Source organism: Triticum urartu, chromosome 6 (genome assembly GCF_003073215.2).
Source record: "Triticum urartu cultivar G1812 chromosome 6, Tu2.1, whole genome shotgun sequence".
NCBI classification, from domain to species: Eukaryota; Viridiplantae; Streptophyta; class Magnoliopsida; order Poales; family Poaceae; genus Triticum; species Triticum urartu.
Window position 1 is genome coordinate 394,813,542 of NC_053027.1, and position 13,385 is coordinate 394,826,926.

At 40.5% G+C, this 13,385-nt stretch overlaps 2 protein-coding genes across 13 annotated transcripts; both read right to left on the reverse strand.

The window, feature by feature from the left end:
- Window positions 1-366: 366 nt before the first annotated feature.
- Window positions 367-4,958, reverse strand: LOC125513720. 9 transcript variants are annotated; one of them, XR_007286100.1, is made up of 7 exons: window positions 4,606-4,958; window positions 4,006-4,039; window positions 1,830-3,381; window positions 1,624-1,720; window positions 1,469-1,529; window positions 875-949; window positions 367-687 (listed from the first exon to the last, which is right to left on the reverse strand). XR_007286100.1 is itself a non-coding variant. In XM_048678893.1 (6 exons), exons 1-5 carry the CDS (start codon window positions 4,758-4,760, stop codon window positions 922-924), a joined length of 1,866 nt encoding a protein of 621 aa, XP_048534850.1. In that variant the 5' UTR covers window positions 4,761-4,958; the 3' UTR covers window positions 367-687; window positions 875-921. The 9 variants fall into 9 exon arrangements, 8 of the variants coding, with proteins under 8 accessions (XP_048534850.1, XP_048534847.1, XP_048534851.1 ...); XM_048678893.1 differs by lacking the exon at window positions 1,469-1,529; XM_048678892.1 differs by lacking the exon at window positions 875-949 and having other exon boundaries at window positions 566-687.
- A 1,900-nt stretch (window positions 4,959-6,858) lies between these two features.
- On the reverse strand, window positions 6,859-12,885 carry LOC125513721 (probable alpha-galactosidase B). 4 transcript variants are annotated; one of them, XM_048678898.1, is made up of 14 exons: window positions 12,685-12,885; window positions 11,550-11,697; window positions 11,171-11,428; window positions 10,641-10,815; window positions 10,423-10,484; window positions 10,173-10,336; window positions 9,960-10,057; window positions 9,267-9,325; window positions 9,054-9,188; window positions 8,727-8,977; window positions 8,494-8,653; window positions 8,030-8,111; window positions 7,911-7,955; window positions 6,859-7,212 (listed from the first exon to the last, which is right to left on the reverse strand). In XM_048678898.1, the coding sequence occupies exons 1-14, from the start codon at window positions 12,771-12,773 to the stop codon at window positions 6,995-6,997; spliced, it is 1,944 nt and encodes a 647-aa protein (XP_048534855.1). In that variant the 5' UTR covers window positions 12,774-12,885; the 3' UTR covers window positions 6,859-6,994. The 4 variants fall into 4 exon arrangements, 2 of the variants coding, with proteins under 2 accessions (XP_048534855.1, XP_048534856.1); XM_048678899.1 differs by having other exon boundaries at window positions 6,866-7,212; window positions 7,911-7,952; XR_007286101.1 differs by having other exon boundaries at window positions 6,909-7,212; window positions 8,498-8,653.
- Window positions 12,886-13,385: the final 500 nt, after the last annotated feature.

The following is a 13,385-nucleotide window of genomic DNA, read 5'->3' on the forward strand; positions in this document are numbered from 1 at the left end:
CATAGTAATTTGCTCATTTTTCCAACAACATTGGTTTGTATACTCCTTTACCACTGGAAGACAAAGGATCAATACTTGTTCATCTTTTCCCCTTGGGATCAATCCAAAGAGGCAATACATAGGAACCTCTTTTCACCAACCTCCCCCGATCCCCGTGTCCCTCCCAGAGGCGACATGGTTCTATTGCTTGAATCAACTTTATTTTTTCCTAATGAAGCATGCTTATTCTCATGTAACATTACATTTGACAAATCAGAATCAAGGTCCCTGAATTGTTATAGTGAAAACATAAATGAAACGAGTGAGCTTTTAGATGAGTGCATGTTCAAATCTGCCAAATACTTACGAGTGCATCACAAAAGGAAGGGCAGATTCAAAGATTCACAAAAAGTAGTATTGGAACGGCACAAATAACTTCACATACATGATGTCTTAATAATACTGGGAATATATATGATCTGAAACATCACACTCATATTTAGGTAGAGAAAATACTAAGTATTTGTGTAAATTACAGAATTTGTAGCCTTTGGGCGACACAAATATTGAAGGGTTTATTTATTAATATTAGTGCACTCCAAGATGCTACAGGCAATCTTCTTCCTGGAAAACTTTACAAATATCGAAGGCCTTGAGTTTGAAGCTTTATTAAGAGTGCAATCCAAGAGGCCGCTGTCAATCTTGTTCCTGCAAAAAATTCCGATTTAAGAAGTTAGAAATCGTGTGAAAATTGACCATGCGAACTTTTAACAGTACTATGTTGTGCACTTAAATTTTTTGGTTTAATAGCACACAACTTGCATCTACAAGGGCTTTTAGTTCTCCAGTCCTGGTATTATCGATGGAACTAATGAAAGTGCTTCGGCAAACTTGCCCTGAATCTAGCACTCCAGTTGACCAATTCCTCCTGCTTGTTGTCCCTCAGGTTGCAACTAAAATAGCCCCTCTCCTGCCAAAAGGAAGGTTGTTATGATGATCTTATGTGATTAACACATGTTATAGGTTAATGCACTTCTTTATGCACACAAATCTACTCACGGACACAGCGGAGAGCACTGAAAAGAACAACAACGCTGCCTGTCCGGTGGCCTGCACTTATTTACTACTCCCTCCGTACCAAAATGTATATCTTAACAATATGTACTGGGGCTGACATGCAACCCATGGCAAATACGTGTTTTCTAAATTTAGGCCCGTCAAACATTTTTAGGTTCACTATCAATGTATAAAGAATACTGATAACACCAAACTGATACTGATAGATCTCATGAGATACGCTTTCACAATGTATTAATAGTTTCTATTTAAATCAGCACATTTCAGAAAGAAAAAAAAACGATGGCCAGTATATCACGAGATACAAGTATTTGGAGACGAACTAATCACAAACTCGCAGATTAGCGTAGGCAGGATTCCCGGTAGAAAAAAAATGCAGAAACAAGTCACCAAGTCCCTATCTGTAATGCACCTGCAGAGCGTTGTCGCAATGCACCTGCTAGGTCATTAGCCTCTTAACTTGGTCAATGCAACTGCGGAATGCAAGGAATTAAATATATTATTATGTGCAACTCAAAGAGAATCATACTGTACATGCAAGGACGGGAGGGCAGGAAAGTAGACAACCTTCTCGGCAAATTGGGCAAGATGCGTTCCACGGCATGCACTAGAATGTCACCCTTCAGGTTCTTATTATCTGTTACATTCAGCAATTCTCTAGTGTCTAGCAAAGGAACAAGAAGCCAATCAGCTTACTCTCGACTTCACACATGCAACATATACCTGAGAAGAGTAGGACAACAGAGAAGCTACAATGATACCCCGCAACGTACCTTGTGGACCTTCAGAAACCAAGCCCCCTCCAAGATAATGTCTGGTGAGCTCTTCCACTTCGCCGTTCTCTACAAGTAGCCATTTATCCAAAATTTGTCCAATGAGCATGTAGGCTGCTGTTGAAGTTTCATCACAGATCTCGGAGAGATCCTTAGAGTGCACTGGCGTCTTCAAATGATTGGTATCAACAGCCTCCTCCAAAGCAAGGTTGTCTCTGTAATGTGGAGTGGCTCCAGAGTTTTCAGTTCCTTCACATGGTTTCCTGAAAACCTCCTCTAATTTGGAACCTAGATGTTCAGCTTCTTGAACATGATGTGCAGCTCTGGTAGATTCAGCCGAACAACACTCGTCCATATCAACAACTTTGGGTGTACTATTCGAAGAACAAGGCTCATCCATATGCTGCTCAAATTTATAGTGGAAATAGTTGGTCTCAGGGAGTACGAAATCATTATCCCCAGTGCAGTTGACACTCCCTAAGCTCATCAACTTGTCCGCGTCTGAACAGTCATCGGTATCATAATATGCCAAAGCTCTGAGTTGACTGCTTACATTCAATACAGAATCTACTTCAGCATTCTTCCTTCGTTCTGTCAGACAGGCACTTTCACATTGAGAAATCCGATTTATAAAGGCTATGGCTTGATGGGCCTCATCTGGCAAATCACCTTCATCAGATTCAAACAAGCATTCTAACAAGTACTTCCTCAAAGATACTCTAAATTGCATCTTTCGAAATTTAGGATCTGGGTCCAATATGGGACGCAGCAATTTTAGGTCATCATGCTGGAGTTTTGGAAGCAACCAAAGAGCATTCAGGATATCATTTTGCAAAGACACTGTTTCTTTTGAAAAGGGGAAGTACTCTAACTGAGAAATATCCATGGATCTCAACTTCTGCTTCCAGTATAGGTTCACCACTGACATGGCCTTTGCTAATCTCTTTGGCATGTAACCTTCCTCAATACGCGCTATAATCATTTTGCATCTTTTCCTCACTATTTCAATAAGATGCCCTCTACTGGAAGACCGAGGCACATGCCAGAATTTCGGCATACATGTTTTTCCTATGAGCTTCCTGTTCACTGCAACAAGAGCTTGGTCAGGAATCCCATCAAGTCTATCCAAAGCTTGGTTGATAGATGACAGAAGCAGTGGTGACACAGGTGTGACAAGGCTCAACGAATCAGATTGGTAGCTGCCAGGATTTCTCAAAATTTCAGACAACTCAAACATGATGACATCTTCATGATCCAGCTTGGCTAAGTAACACGGAAGATGGTATGTTACAATTTCTCTTAACAGTGGTCTAGTCTTATTAAAACTACAGTTGGTGCGGCTGATGATTTTAGCCACTGATTGAAGTGCTCCATTGCTTAACTTATTGATTGTGCTATGCATAATGTTCAGACTTTCTGGACTCAATGAGCCATCTTCCCCTCTTGGTAAGTTAAGAAGCCTGAGACCATCCTGAACCAAGTGATGGTTGTGGCCACCGCGCTGCAGACCATAACTTTTTGCAACATTGGCTGTCACTTTTTCGCAAGACACCTGAAAGAAAAGTCCTTAAGTCATACGTATATATCTCTAAAAAATAGCATATTTAGGGAAGCATGAACTGAACAATGGAACTAATGCAGCCGAAGTTGCTATTGAGGTGGCTTGTCAGAAACCACATGTCAAACATGTTTTGTATTTGTTGTAATATCATAGTAAGTAAATAAAATTACAACGCTAGGAAATTTTGTCAATGTGACTAGAATGTAACCATGCCCATAAATCAAGAATAGTATGGTAAAGTTCACATGATATGCCATATACAGAAGATCCCAGCTAGACAACACCCCATAGGGCATTATTTACAATAGTTCTAATCATTCCACATTATAAAAATCAAATTACTGAATATACATCTGAGTTGTTTAATGCTACCTCTGTTCCTAAATACGTCTTATATTTAGGAACAGAGGTAAGTAGTAACATTTATACGAAGCCAAGTGTCTCGTTTGATCACTTACATAGAAATGTTGTCTAGTAACTTGTAGCTGTACAAATTGTATATCCATTACATATTTTTCTTTTACATTAACATGAGTACATGTTAGCCCGAACGGAAATAGATACAAGCTATATAAGGTATAACCTGTAGTTATTCTTACAACAGCAAGAACTTACTTCGTCACTCCGTATATCTGATTCAGCCAAGAACCTGTATATAACCACAGAAGGCTAGCAATTAGACTTTCTTGTTACTACATACAACCGGTTGCAACTGTTGGCCAAAGAAATGCAGGCATCTTGCCATCTGGGGATTTTTTTTTTCTTTCAAAAGACTAGGGTCTATATCATCTGAAAACCGACATTGGTTATTACTCCCTCCGCCCCATAATCTAAGACGTTATTACAACCAATATAGAAAAAATCCAAGATCTTATTACAACCAATATGATTATGGGACCGAGGGAGTATTTTTCAATAACATGCAGGACAGCATACATGTAAATATATTAAGCAGGGAGAAAGCTAAACCACCCGGAGACGGAAACGACATTATATGCAACATACGTTTAAGCATCGAACATAAAAGATTGTAGAGATGAATCACTTTCCCTAAACCATAGCGGCAGCAAATAGAATTTCCATTTAGATTGCCACGACCAGCATGGCAGTGTGATAAACTGCAACAACCGTTGTCGCTATGAGCAACATCCAGAAACAAAAGGAAAACCGAATCACAGTACTATCAGAAGAAATAAGGAAGTGCCGCAAACCTACGCATCAGCCAAGAACTTTGGTCGCTTCAGTCGTATGTTGCAGCCATCCGATTTGGGAGTCATCGACTCCAACCACCTTCGTTTCTTGTCGACCAGGACCACCTGCTTCCAAACAAGCGACCATAGCCTTTTGCCATCCTCGACGGAGAAGTCCATCACAGGGCTGTACGCTTGGTCGGGACGATTGTGGAGATGGTAAGAGGAGGGAACCAAAGCAGGGAGAGAGATGGTGGTGGTGGGTAGTAACGGCTGGAGAGCCTAACGGACGGCGAGGGAGCTCCGGTAGTTGGAGCCGCCAGCCAGGTGCCCTCGAGAGAATCCAGAGACCGGCGAGTTGGGTTGCCTGCCTGACGGCTGCCGCGACCGGCGGCGTGAGCGAGAGCGACGGGTTGGAGAGCCGGACCGGCACGGGGCTTTCTTGGGCTTGGGCCGTGAAGCTTCTCTACATGGGCCAGCCACTGGCGCGGCCCATTAGCACATATGTTTATTTCTTTTCTTCTAGAGCAACTAGTTTTCTTCGATAGCAAGTTGAGTAGCGTTCCTTCGAGAGCCTTCCAACGATTACATGGATGGGCTTAGAGCACGCCAATTAGCGCGTGCCCAACCGCCGCCACATGTCTTCCTTTGAATTTTGTTTTTTATTTTATTTTTTCGCATGTGTTTTCGGCTTTTTAATGGTTTTGAGGGGGTTTTTTGACTTTTCGGTTTTCTACCTGTCTTTCTTAGCTTTTTGACAAAAAATATCAAAAAAAAAAATTTTGTGAGAGGCACGGTTTTGTTTCCGCGAGAGGCACGGTTTTGGTTCTGCGATGTAACTCTCGGAAACGAAAAAAATGTGGGTTTTTTTTCACGAGAGGCATAGTTTTGCTTCCGCTAGCTCGGAAATGAAAAAAACACGTTTTTTTTTCTTTTTTTGTGAAAGGCACAATTTTGCTTCCGCGAGAGACATGGTTTTGTTTTCGCGAGAGGCATGATGATGCCACTCGGAAATGAAAAAAAAAAATCACATTTCTCTTTTTTTTCATAAGAGGTGCGATTTTGCTTCCGGGAGGCATGAATTTACTTTCGCTAGCCCGTGCCTCTTGGAAACGGCTACCAAAAAGGAAAAATACATGCTCCTAGTTCGGTTTTTTCTTGAAAAAATGTTCATCAAAACCTATCAACATGGGATCTAGTTTTGAAGAACTCGACGCGAGGAATCTAACGATGAAAACGGTTCAAGATTTGAACGCACAGTTTACAATAAAACATTTTGAATAAGCGGATTTAGGAAAAAGGAAAAATTCATAGGTTGCGACAAGTGACGCACATGCAGCACGCCATTTGTTACAACCTGAAAGGGAGAGTGATCTTTGAAAGAAGTATTACTCAATTAGTGATTTCGCTTTTCTTATCTATCTACCTGCTGAAGATTTACCCCTAAAAAATTTGCTGAAGAATTTTTTTAATCTACTGCAGTATCTAGAAATTTTGAACAACAATAGTAGCTCAGCAAAACACGTCCAATCCTTCTAGTAAATGGGCTGCCGAAGTGTGCGGGGCTCACGTGAGCCATTTTATGCGGCCCTCTATATCAGAGAAACAACAAAACACGACCAACCTTTCTAGTAAATGGCATACCGAAGTGTTCGGGGCTCATGTGAGCCATTTTATGCGTCCCTTCTATATTAGAGAATTTGTATCTACTCCCGAGCTCAAATGCCCTTGATGAACAGTAAAATCAAAAGGAAAAAAGGGTAAATAAATTCAAAGAATACTGATTTTTTTGCCAAACTTTGACAAATGATTTTTGTACTTGCAAAGTTTATTATGAAATAACATTCATGGAAATCGTGGCAAGAAAACAAAATCGATGTTGCAAAAATGCTATTTACAAAAGCATTTTGGAGTACTGATTTTTTTTTATGACTTCCACGAATGTCATTTTCATTATGAAAATTTGCAGGCACTCAAAACATTTGTTGAAGTTTGCACAACAAAAAATTCAGGATTTTTTTGAATTATGTTTGCGAGATGCACCAGAAGAGACCAGACAGTCCGGCTCCTCTGTTGCCCTCTCCTCATTTTCTGCGGCCCTTCTATATCAGCGCATTTGAGTGTTTCATCATCCTGAGTTGATGCATAATTACTCAAACCCATCCCGTTCTAGCACGGGTACGGTTTGACGAAGGTCAACTCGACCGCTTTCAAGCACCGACCTTTTTCTTTTGAAAAGGAGGATGTACCCCCGGCCTCTGGGCGATGCTTCAAGCACTGACCTGGAAACGAACTACCCAATATTGTTCAAGGTTCACGCTGTTCAGGGTAGGCTTACATCATATCATATCATGGGATTGCGGTAGGCTCCCAAAATTATTCCCACCGTGACTAGTCTGGCAAACCTCAAATCCTCAACACATGAGTTCGAACACCACGCAACCGTGTGGATTCACCACCGCTGAGATCTCTTCCTCGACGAGACCAAGATTCCTCCCACTCCAAACATCACTGCAGCTGCACGAGTGTTTTCGTACGAAGGCTGTCCCAAGAACCTTTTCCAGGTCCGATATTCTCACGGTTATCTTCCGGCTCACTGAGTCAAGGTTGAAGAATGCGAGGTAGATTTCCCCTGCGACATAAATAAAATATTAAACATCATGAACTACTTGTGTATTATCATGGAGGTTCATTCTGAAAGGCGCGCGTAACGAAGAAGCCAGAAGTACCAGCACCCCAATCAGGTCTCAACGCAAAGAAATGTGCAAATAAACATTTGGAGACTGGAACACTCCTAACATAGTACTAGAATAACTAGAATATCACATAATCAGTGAGACGGGTTGCATATTCGTTAACGAAAATAGTATTATGGATCGGAGGGAGTGCCATTTTCGTAAACGCCAGCTTAGGGAAGGTAATATGTCCATGTTTTTGCATCACTGCTCTCTGAGCCCACATAAAATTCCACTCTACTCTTTTTCTTAAATTCCGCATATAAATGTTACGAGAATGAGTTACCACTATTAATATTACAACACAATTATTCGGTTATTTTGTTCTGTTTTCAGCTTACAAAAGATTACAGAACATGAATCTTATAACATAAAATTTCTGCAAACATTTCAGTTCTCTTCAGTTTTTCACTAATTTATATTTCCTGGGAAAAATAACTCAATTTCATTATTTTTAGTGCATAAACAAGACACTGTGTATCAATGAAGCTTAGTCTTCTAGAAACAGATCTAGCAAAAACGTTCACTCCTATCACAATTTTAAAGGATTGGATTCAGGATCTTCTGAGACTGTAGGATGTACATGATCACTAACCTTTACTTCCAGTTGCAATCCATGCACGAGCTCCAGTAATACCTACTGCATAGAGAATTGTGCCAACCATGTAATATTTTTACTAACCAACTCACAAAAAAGAATGATGTCATGATTACCTGCTTCCTTGCTGGATTCCACCGTGGCACATAATCTTGAATAGCTGCTCACAAGGTTACCCTTGTCATTCAGCTCCCACATCTAGAGAAATTTGACGCAAGACATGATGAGCTAGTTGCCATTCATTTAGTAGTGTAACCAGGACACAATATTAACTATAGAAAAAGAAAGCTGAAAAGTGTATTGATCTCCATGAACTTGTTTCAATACAACATTTAGTGCTAATTTACATAGTTGCATGGTTATGTGTTGGCGTTGTGAAACCAATATGTTACCAAAGCTGCCATGACAGCATAATATACTAAGGAACATTACGTATTTAACACATCAGCCAACAGAAAATGGGGTTTCGTGAGTAGTTTGTTCAAGTACTATAAGAACCTCTGAAAATCTAAAAAGAATTTCATCAGTCCTAATGAGAACAGGACTAGTTAGTATTGGGGCAAATCTATTTGATGTGTACCTGCCTTGCATGCCATTTGCACCTGGAGAACATGAGAAGCTTAACCTCTGAGGCAGTCCGCCGCCGACTAGCAGATGCATCCAAACAAGAATCATTAATGTCTGCAACTGCCAGATGGAACTTTGTTTGGTCTTCTTCCTTTTCATTGATATCATCATCCCTAGAACATATAGTGTGTGATCATACAAATTAAAACACGATTACTTCTCCATTCATAATTGGGTTGCACTTACGAGGCAAGAAGAGGTTTTGTTTTCCCCAAGCAAAATGAGACATTTTTGCCATTCTCTGTTTCATAGATCCTGCATATATGATCTGACTTCCCATCTTGTGGAAATACAAACCATCCATTAGCTTGGTCATTGGTGCAGGAAGTGAGACCCACGACCATGCCATCATGTTTTGTCGGGTTTACAGTATATCGAGGACTCAAGTGACCAGAATGTCTGGTATTAGAAGTCGTCTCACCATACACATAATGGAACTGAAAAAAAACAGCTCGGCTTATTGACCATGTAAGTGTACATATTGTTGTAATAAGAATCCTAAAATGCAGGTACCTCCATGTTATTTTTACTGTAGTAATTTATCTTCAATAGAGTAGGATTCGTCATAATGCTGAATGTACTATTGTCGAGATGTCTCAGATCTCCTCCATATATGAGAGGCGACTTAGCCATTGACCAAAGTGTCATCTGCAAGGTCATATGAAAAAAAGATTTCAGTGGATAAAACAAAATGAAAAACAGGCATGAAAATCACCAAGTGCAAACCTGTGCTTTCTGTTCATCAAATGTAAGGTTACACGGCCTATGAGGGCCCTGATTGACACCTGTCTTATTAAAGGGAAAAAAAGGGTATGTTAATAGTTATAAAACCACTTCATGGAACCAGCAATTTGTTCAGTACCACAGAAAATATCAGAACATCACATGAGTTGGAAAACAGCATCGATGTGTCACTGAGATGTGGCATCAGGCCCTACATATAAGCCTCACACTGGATATTTTCGAGTTTACACAATTTTGTGATGCTACAAGCTAATTTTCCTTTTTCAACGAAAACTAGTGCATAAGTTATAAGTTATAGTTCAGGAATTAAGATAAAGTTAGTTGAAATTTTTCAAAACTAAGTATATTGAATGAGACATGTCATATTCCAGGTATATTTATGAAGTTTTAAGACATGATTTGTCATCCTGGTCCCAATCGATGAAAACTAGCAAGCAGAGATACACATAATCTACAGTACCGATCCAATAGACGCAACTAAATATTGAGTTGGTGCAGAACAAAAAAGCAGCATGAGTAATGCTGCATTGTACAGTTCTTATCTAGCGTACTAAGACAATTATTTACAGCTTCTTCTTTTGGCAAGGTAAGTGACTTAGCATCTTGATTAGCAGCCACAGGGGGCAAGGGGAATCACAATTATTATGATAGTAAAGTAAAGATACAAATCGTTACCCGGATCAGTTAGCCAGCCAAATGGAAGCATGTCTAAATCTGGCCAAGATTTTCCTCGTAATCCAGTGGCCCCGATCTTATTCGCAGCAGCGAAGGCACTGTGCGCAATATGCAAACAAATAAGTTCTTATTTACCAGAGAATATTAAAAAAAACTGAATACAGAAATAAGGAGTATATAATGGATATACAGAGAATATCTGTTTTGATTTACCTTGACACAGTAAAATGTGAACTAACATCTTTCCAGTTGTCCCAATCATCTCCTGTTATCCTATACATATTAACATGTTCACTGATGTTTTCAGCTAATGGTACAGTGACTTCAGTTCCTGGTGAGATGGACAGTACTATTGGGCGGTCAAGCTCTTGCAGGAGCTGCAATGGGAGAATCAACTGATTCTGAAGGTGCACCAATTTCAACGGGACTTGTGTAATTAACTCTAGGATGCGAAGTTATTTACCTGCGAAATAGTTATTACTTCTTCCGGGCTATAATCAGTACCGAAGATACAATCAACCTTCACTGCAGGAATGGTACATATGGAATAATCTCGTCAAACTCAAGTTATGTCAACGCTTAAGAAATGTTAACTACTCCCAAGGTGGGAGCTCTCTACCATACCATATTGTCACGAGGATCATCTAACTAGCGAAAAGTACAGATTTAGAAATAGCATACCAAAATCAACACCCCAATCCGCATACTGTCGGTAAAGAGATCTTAAGAAGGCCCGTCCAGCTCCAATATTCGTATTTACACTCATAAATCCATGTGGCATCCATGCACATGTTTTATGGGTCAGGCCAATGTCACGAGCTGCCCATTGCCGACCGTTCTCTACATAGGGTTTTCCCTGAAAAGGATAAGAAGACACCACATTAACAATAATAAATGAAGTTCTATGGCATTCTTTGAAGTACGCAGAAAATGATTTATGGACAACAATAAATGCTCTCCTAAGGACAGCATCATTTGACAAAGCACATTAGTGCCTCCTTTTAATAATATGTCTATAACAGTATGGTAGATACAGTATGATAGACCCTTGAAATCCATGGAGGTATCATATCTCTTCATTTCATTTCACAAATAAATTTGTAGATTGCAACGCATGGTCAAGAATTGTCATTTGTCTTCTGTTACAGTAACAGATAATTCTGAAACAACAATATTTGTAGTATAATAGCAATTCAAAGGAGGAGGCATACCGTCTCAATATCCAAGATGGGTGTGTTCGCATTAACAGCCTGTGTACTTATTCCTTTCATTAAATGGATGCCGAATTTCAAGCCCATCTCATGAACCTTATTGGCAATTTGACTGAACCCTTTATCATATTTGGATGATGGAAATCTTTGGAGGTCAGGAAACGGTCGACCCCACTCATCAATGTTGTCAAACCCATACGAATCTGTATATGCCCCATCAACATACCTCCGGTACCACAGGTAATCAATAACTGCATACTACCAGTAGATAACGAACAGAAAGTTAATCAGAATTATCGGTGTTCATATTCTCTTATGCCATTAAGTACCAAGTAAAAGAATTCTGGTTTCGCAAAAAAAAAAAAAACTGGTAGACAACCTGATATCCATGTGGTAGTAACTTTTCTGCCAAAATCTTTGCATTTTGCAAGTATGCATTTTCATCAACCGTCCAAGAAAAAGAATCATAGGAATTCCATCCTCTTGGTGGTAGTTCCACATGTTGTTCATTTGCCTCAGATGTAACCCTGAAAATGTTCAGTATGAACTAACTGGAGTCATTTCTCTTCAGTTTATAGTCTGTTTGGCTGTCACACGATTAAAAAGTATTGTCCAAAGAGAATATTTTCTTCTCAACACTTATCTTGTAAACGGTCTTATACTCCCTCCGTCCGGAAATACTTGTCATCAAGATGAATAAAAGAGGATGTATCTAGATGTATTTTAGTTCTAGATACACCCCTTCTTATCCATTTTGATGACAAGTATTTCCGGACGGAGGGAGTATTAGTTTACAGAGGGAGTACTTGTTTCACATTCATACAATTATGTTACTTTAGACTGGAACAGAAATGAGTAGACAACAACGGAGAAATGTATATGGCGTTAATTTATTTGAATAATCTTCTAGAAAGTCATTAATAAATGCAAGGAGGAATCTTGATCAACAGGAGCAAACAGACTGTGTCAGAGAAGAAGAAACATTCACATATCAGTGATGCAGCCATCCTCCTTTTCTCCATAATCTCCTAAAAGAAAACTGCAGGAGCTTTATAACCAAAGTGGTATGTGGCTTAGGATCATTTAGGATCTGCTTTTTCCCAATTTTGTTTTTGAGCCGGAATTGGTGTCCCACATGTTGTGCTAAATTATTCCATATCATGGCACAACACAAAACCGAGAGATGTATTTCCCTACTGTTTTTCGTTAAAAAGGAGGAAGAGAGATTTGAAGCCTATAATAATCTAAGAACAACACAATCTTGTCGACAATCAGATGCGCAGTAGGAAATCTCGAATCAACCCAATAATAACCGAAGGGGGCGTACACTAGAGAGCTCTGGAAATATTTGGGACCCAAACAGAAGAGAAAGCATTCCGCCTAAAAAGATGCTAGTTGTGCGGGAGTGTCACTCAGATGCGGCGAAATAATTAGTAAAACACGCAAGAAACGCCACGAAAAGCGCATCGTTCTGACGCATCCAGGTTACCGGACGAGATGGGAGCCGCACTGACCAGAGGCAGAGGAAGATGACGAGCGCGCGGAAGAGGAGATGGCCACGCCATGGCGGCGGAGAAGTTGGAGCTCCCAGTCCCAGTTCCATGCCAAACCTTATGGAGGTGAGCTGAGCAGAGTGGAGTGGAGTGGAGAGGCACAGGCGGCACGGTGGTGATGGACGAGCGATGATTGATGCAGGTGGAGGTTGGGAGTTGGGACTCCCTATGGTGGGGCACAGAGGGAATGTCGTGTCGTGCTGCGCGATGCGGTGTGGTACGTGTGCCGTTCCAGGTGTGAGAATTGTGGCGTGTATGGTGCATGTGATGTAATTTGGGTCTGTTTGGTTGTTGAATTGCATTGAAATTTAGGCTGATATGAACCTTTACAACATCTCCCAAGCAGGCTCGTTAGGAGGAACGGTAGAATCAGTCGTTTCCTCTCAGTTAGGCTCGTCGTGTGTAGGGGAGGGAAACGCGGCGTCGAGCTCATGCTAGCAGAGGGATGGCGCAAACTCGCGTGTTTTTTCGTAAAAGCGGTGGGAGGAATTGGGTCACCTCTTGCCGAATCGGTCACCATATTTAACCCCCTTTAACTCATGAGCGAAACCAAAGTGGTCATTTTTCCCTCCAAGCTCTATGTGGCGGGTGGATTCTTACTAAAAAAGGCTTTTGACCCGCTTTATATATAAAGCAAACCACTAGAGCCAAACGAGTTCATA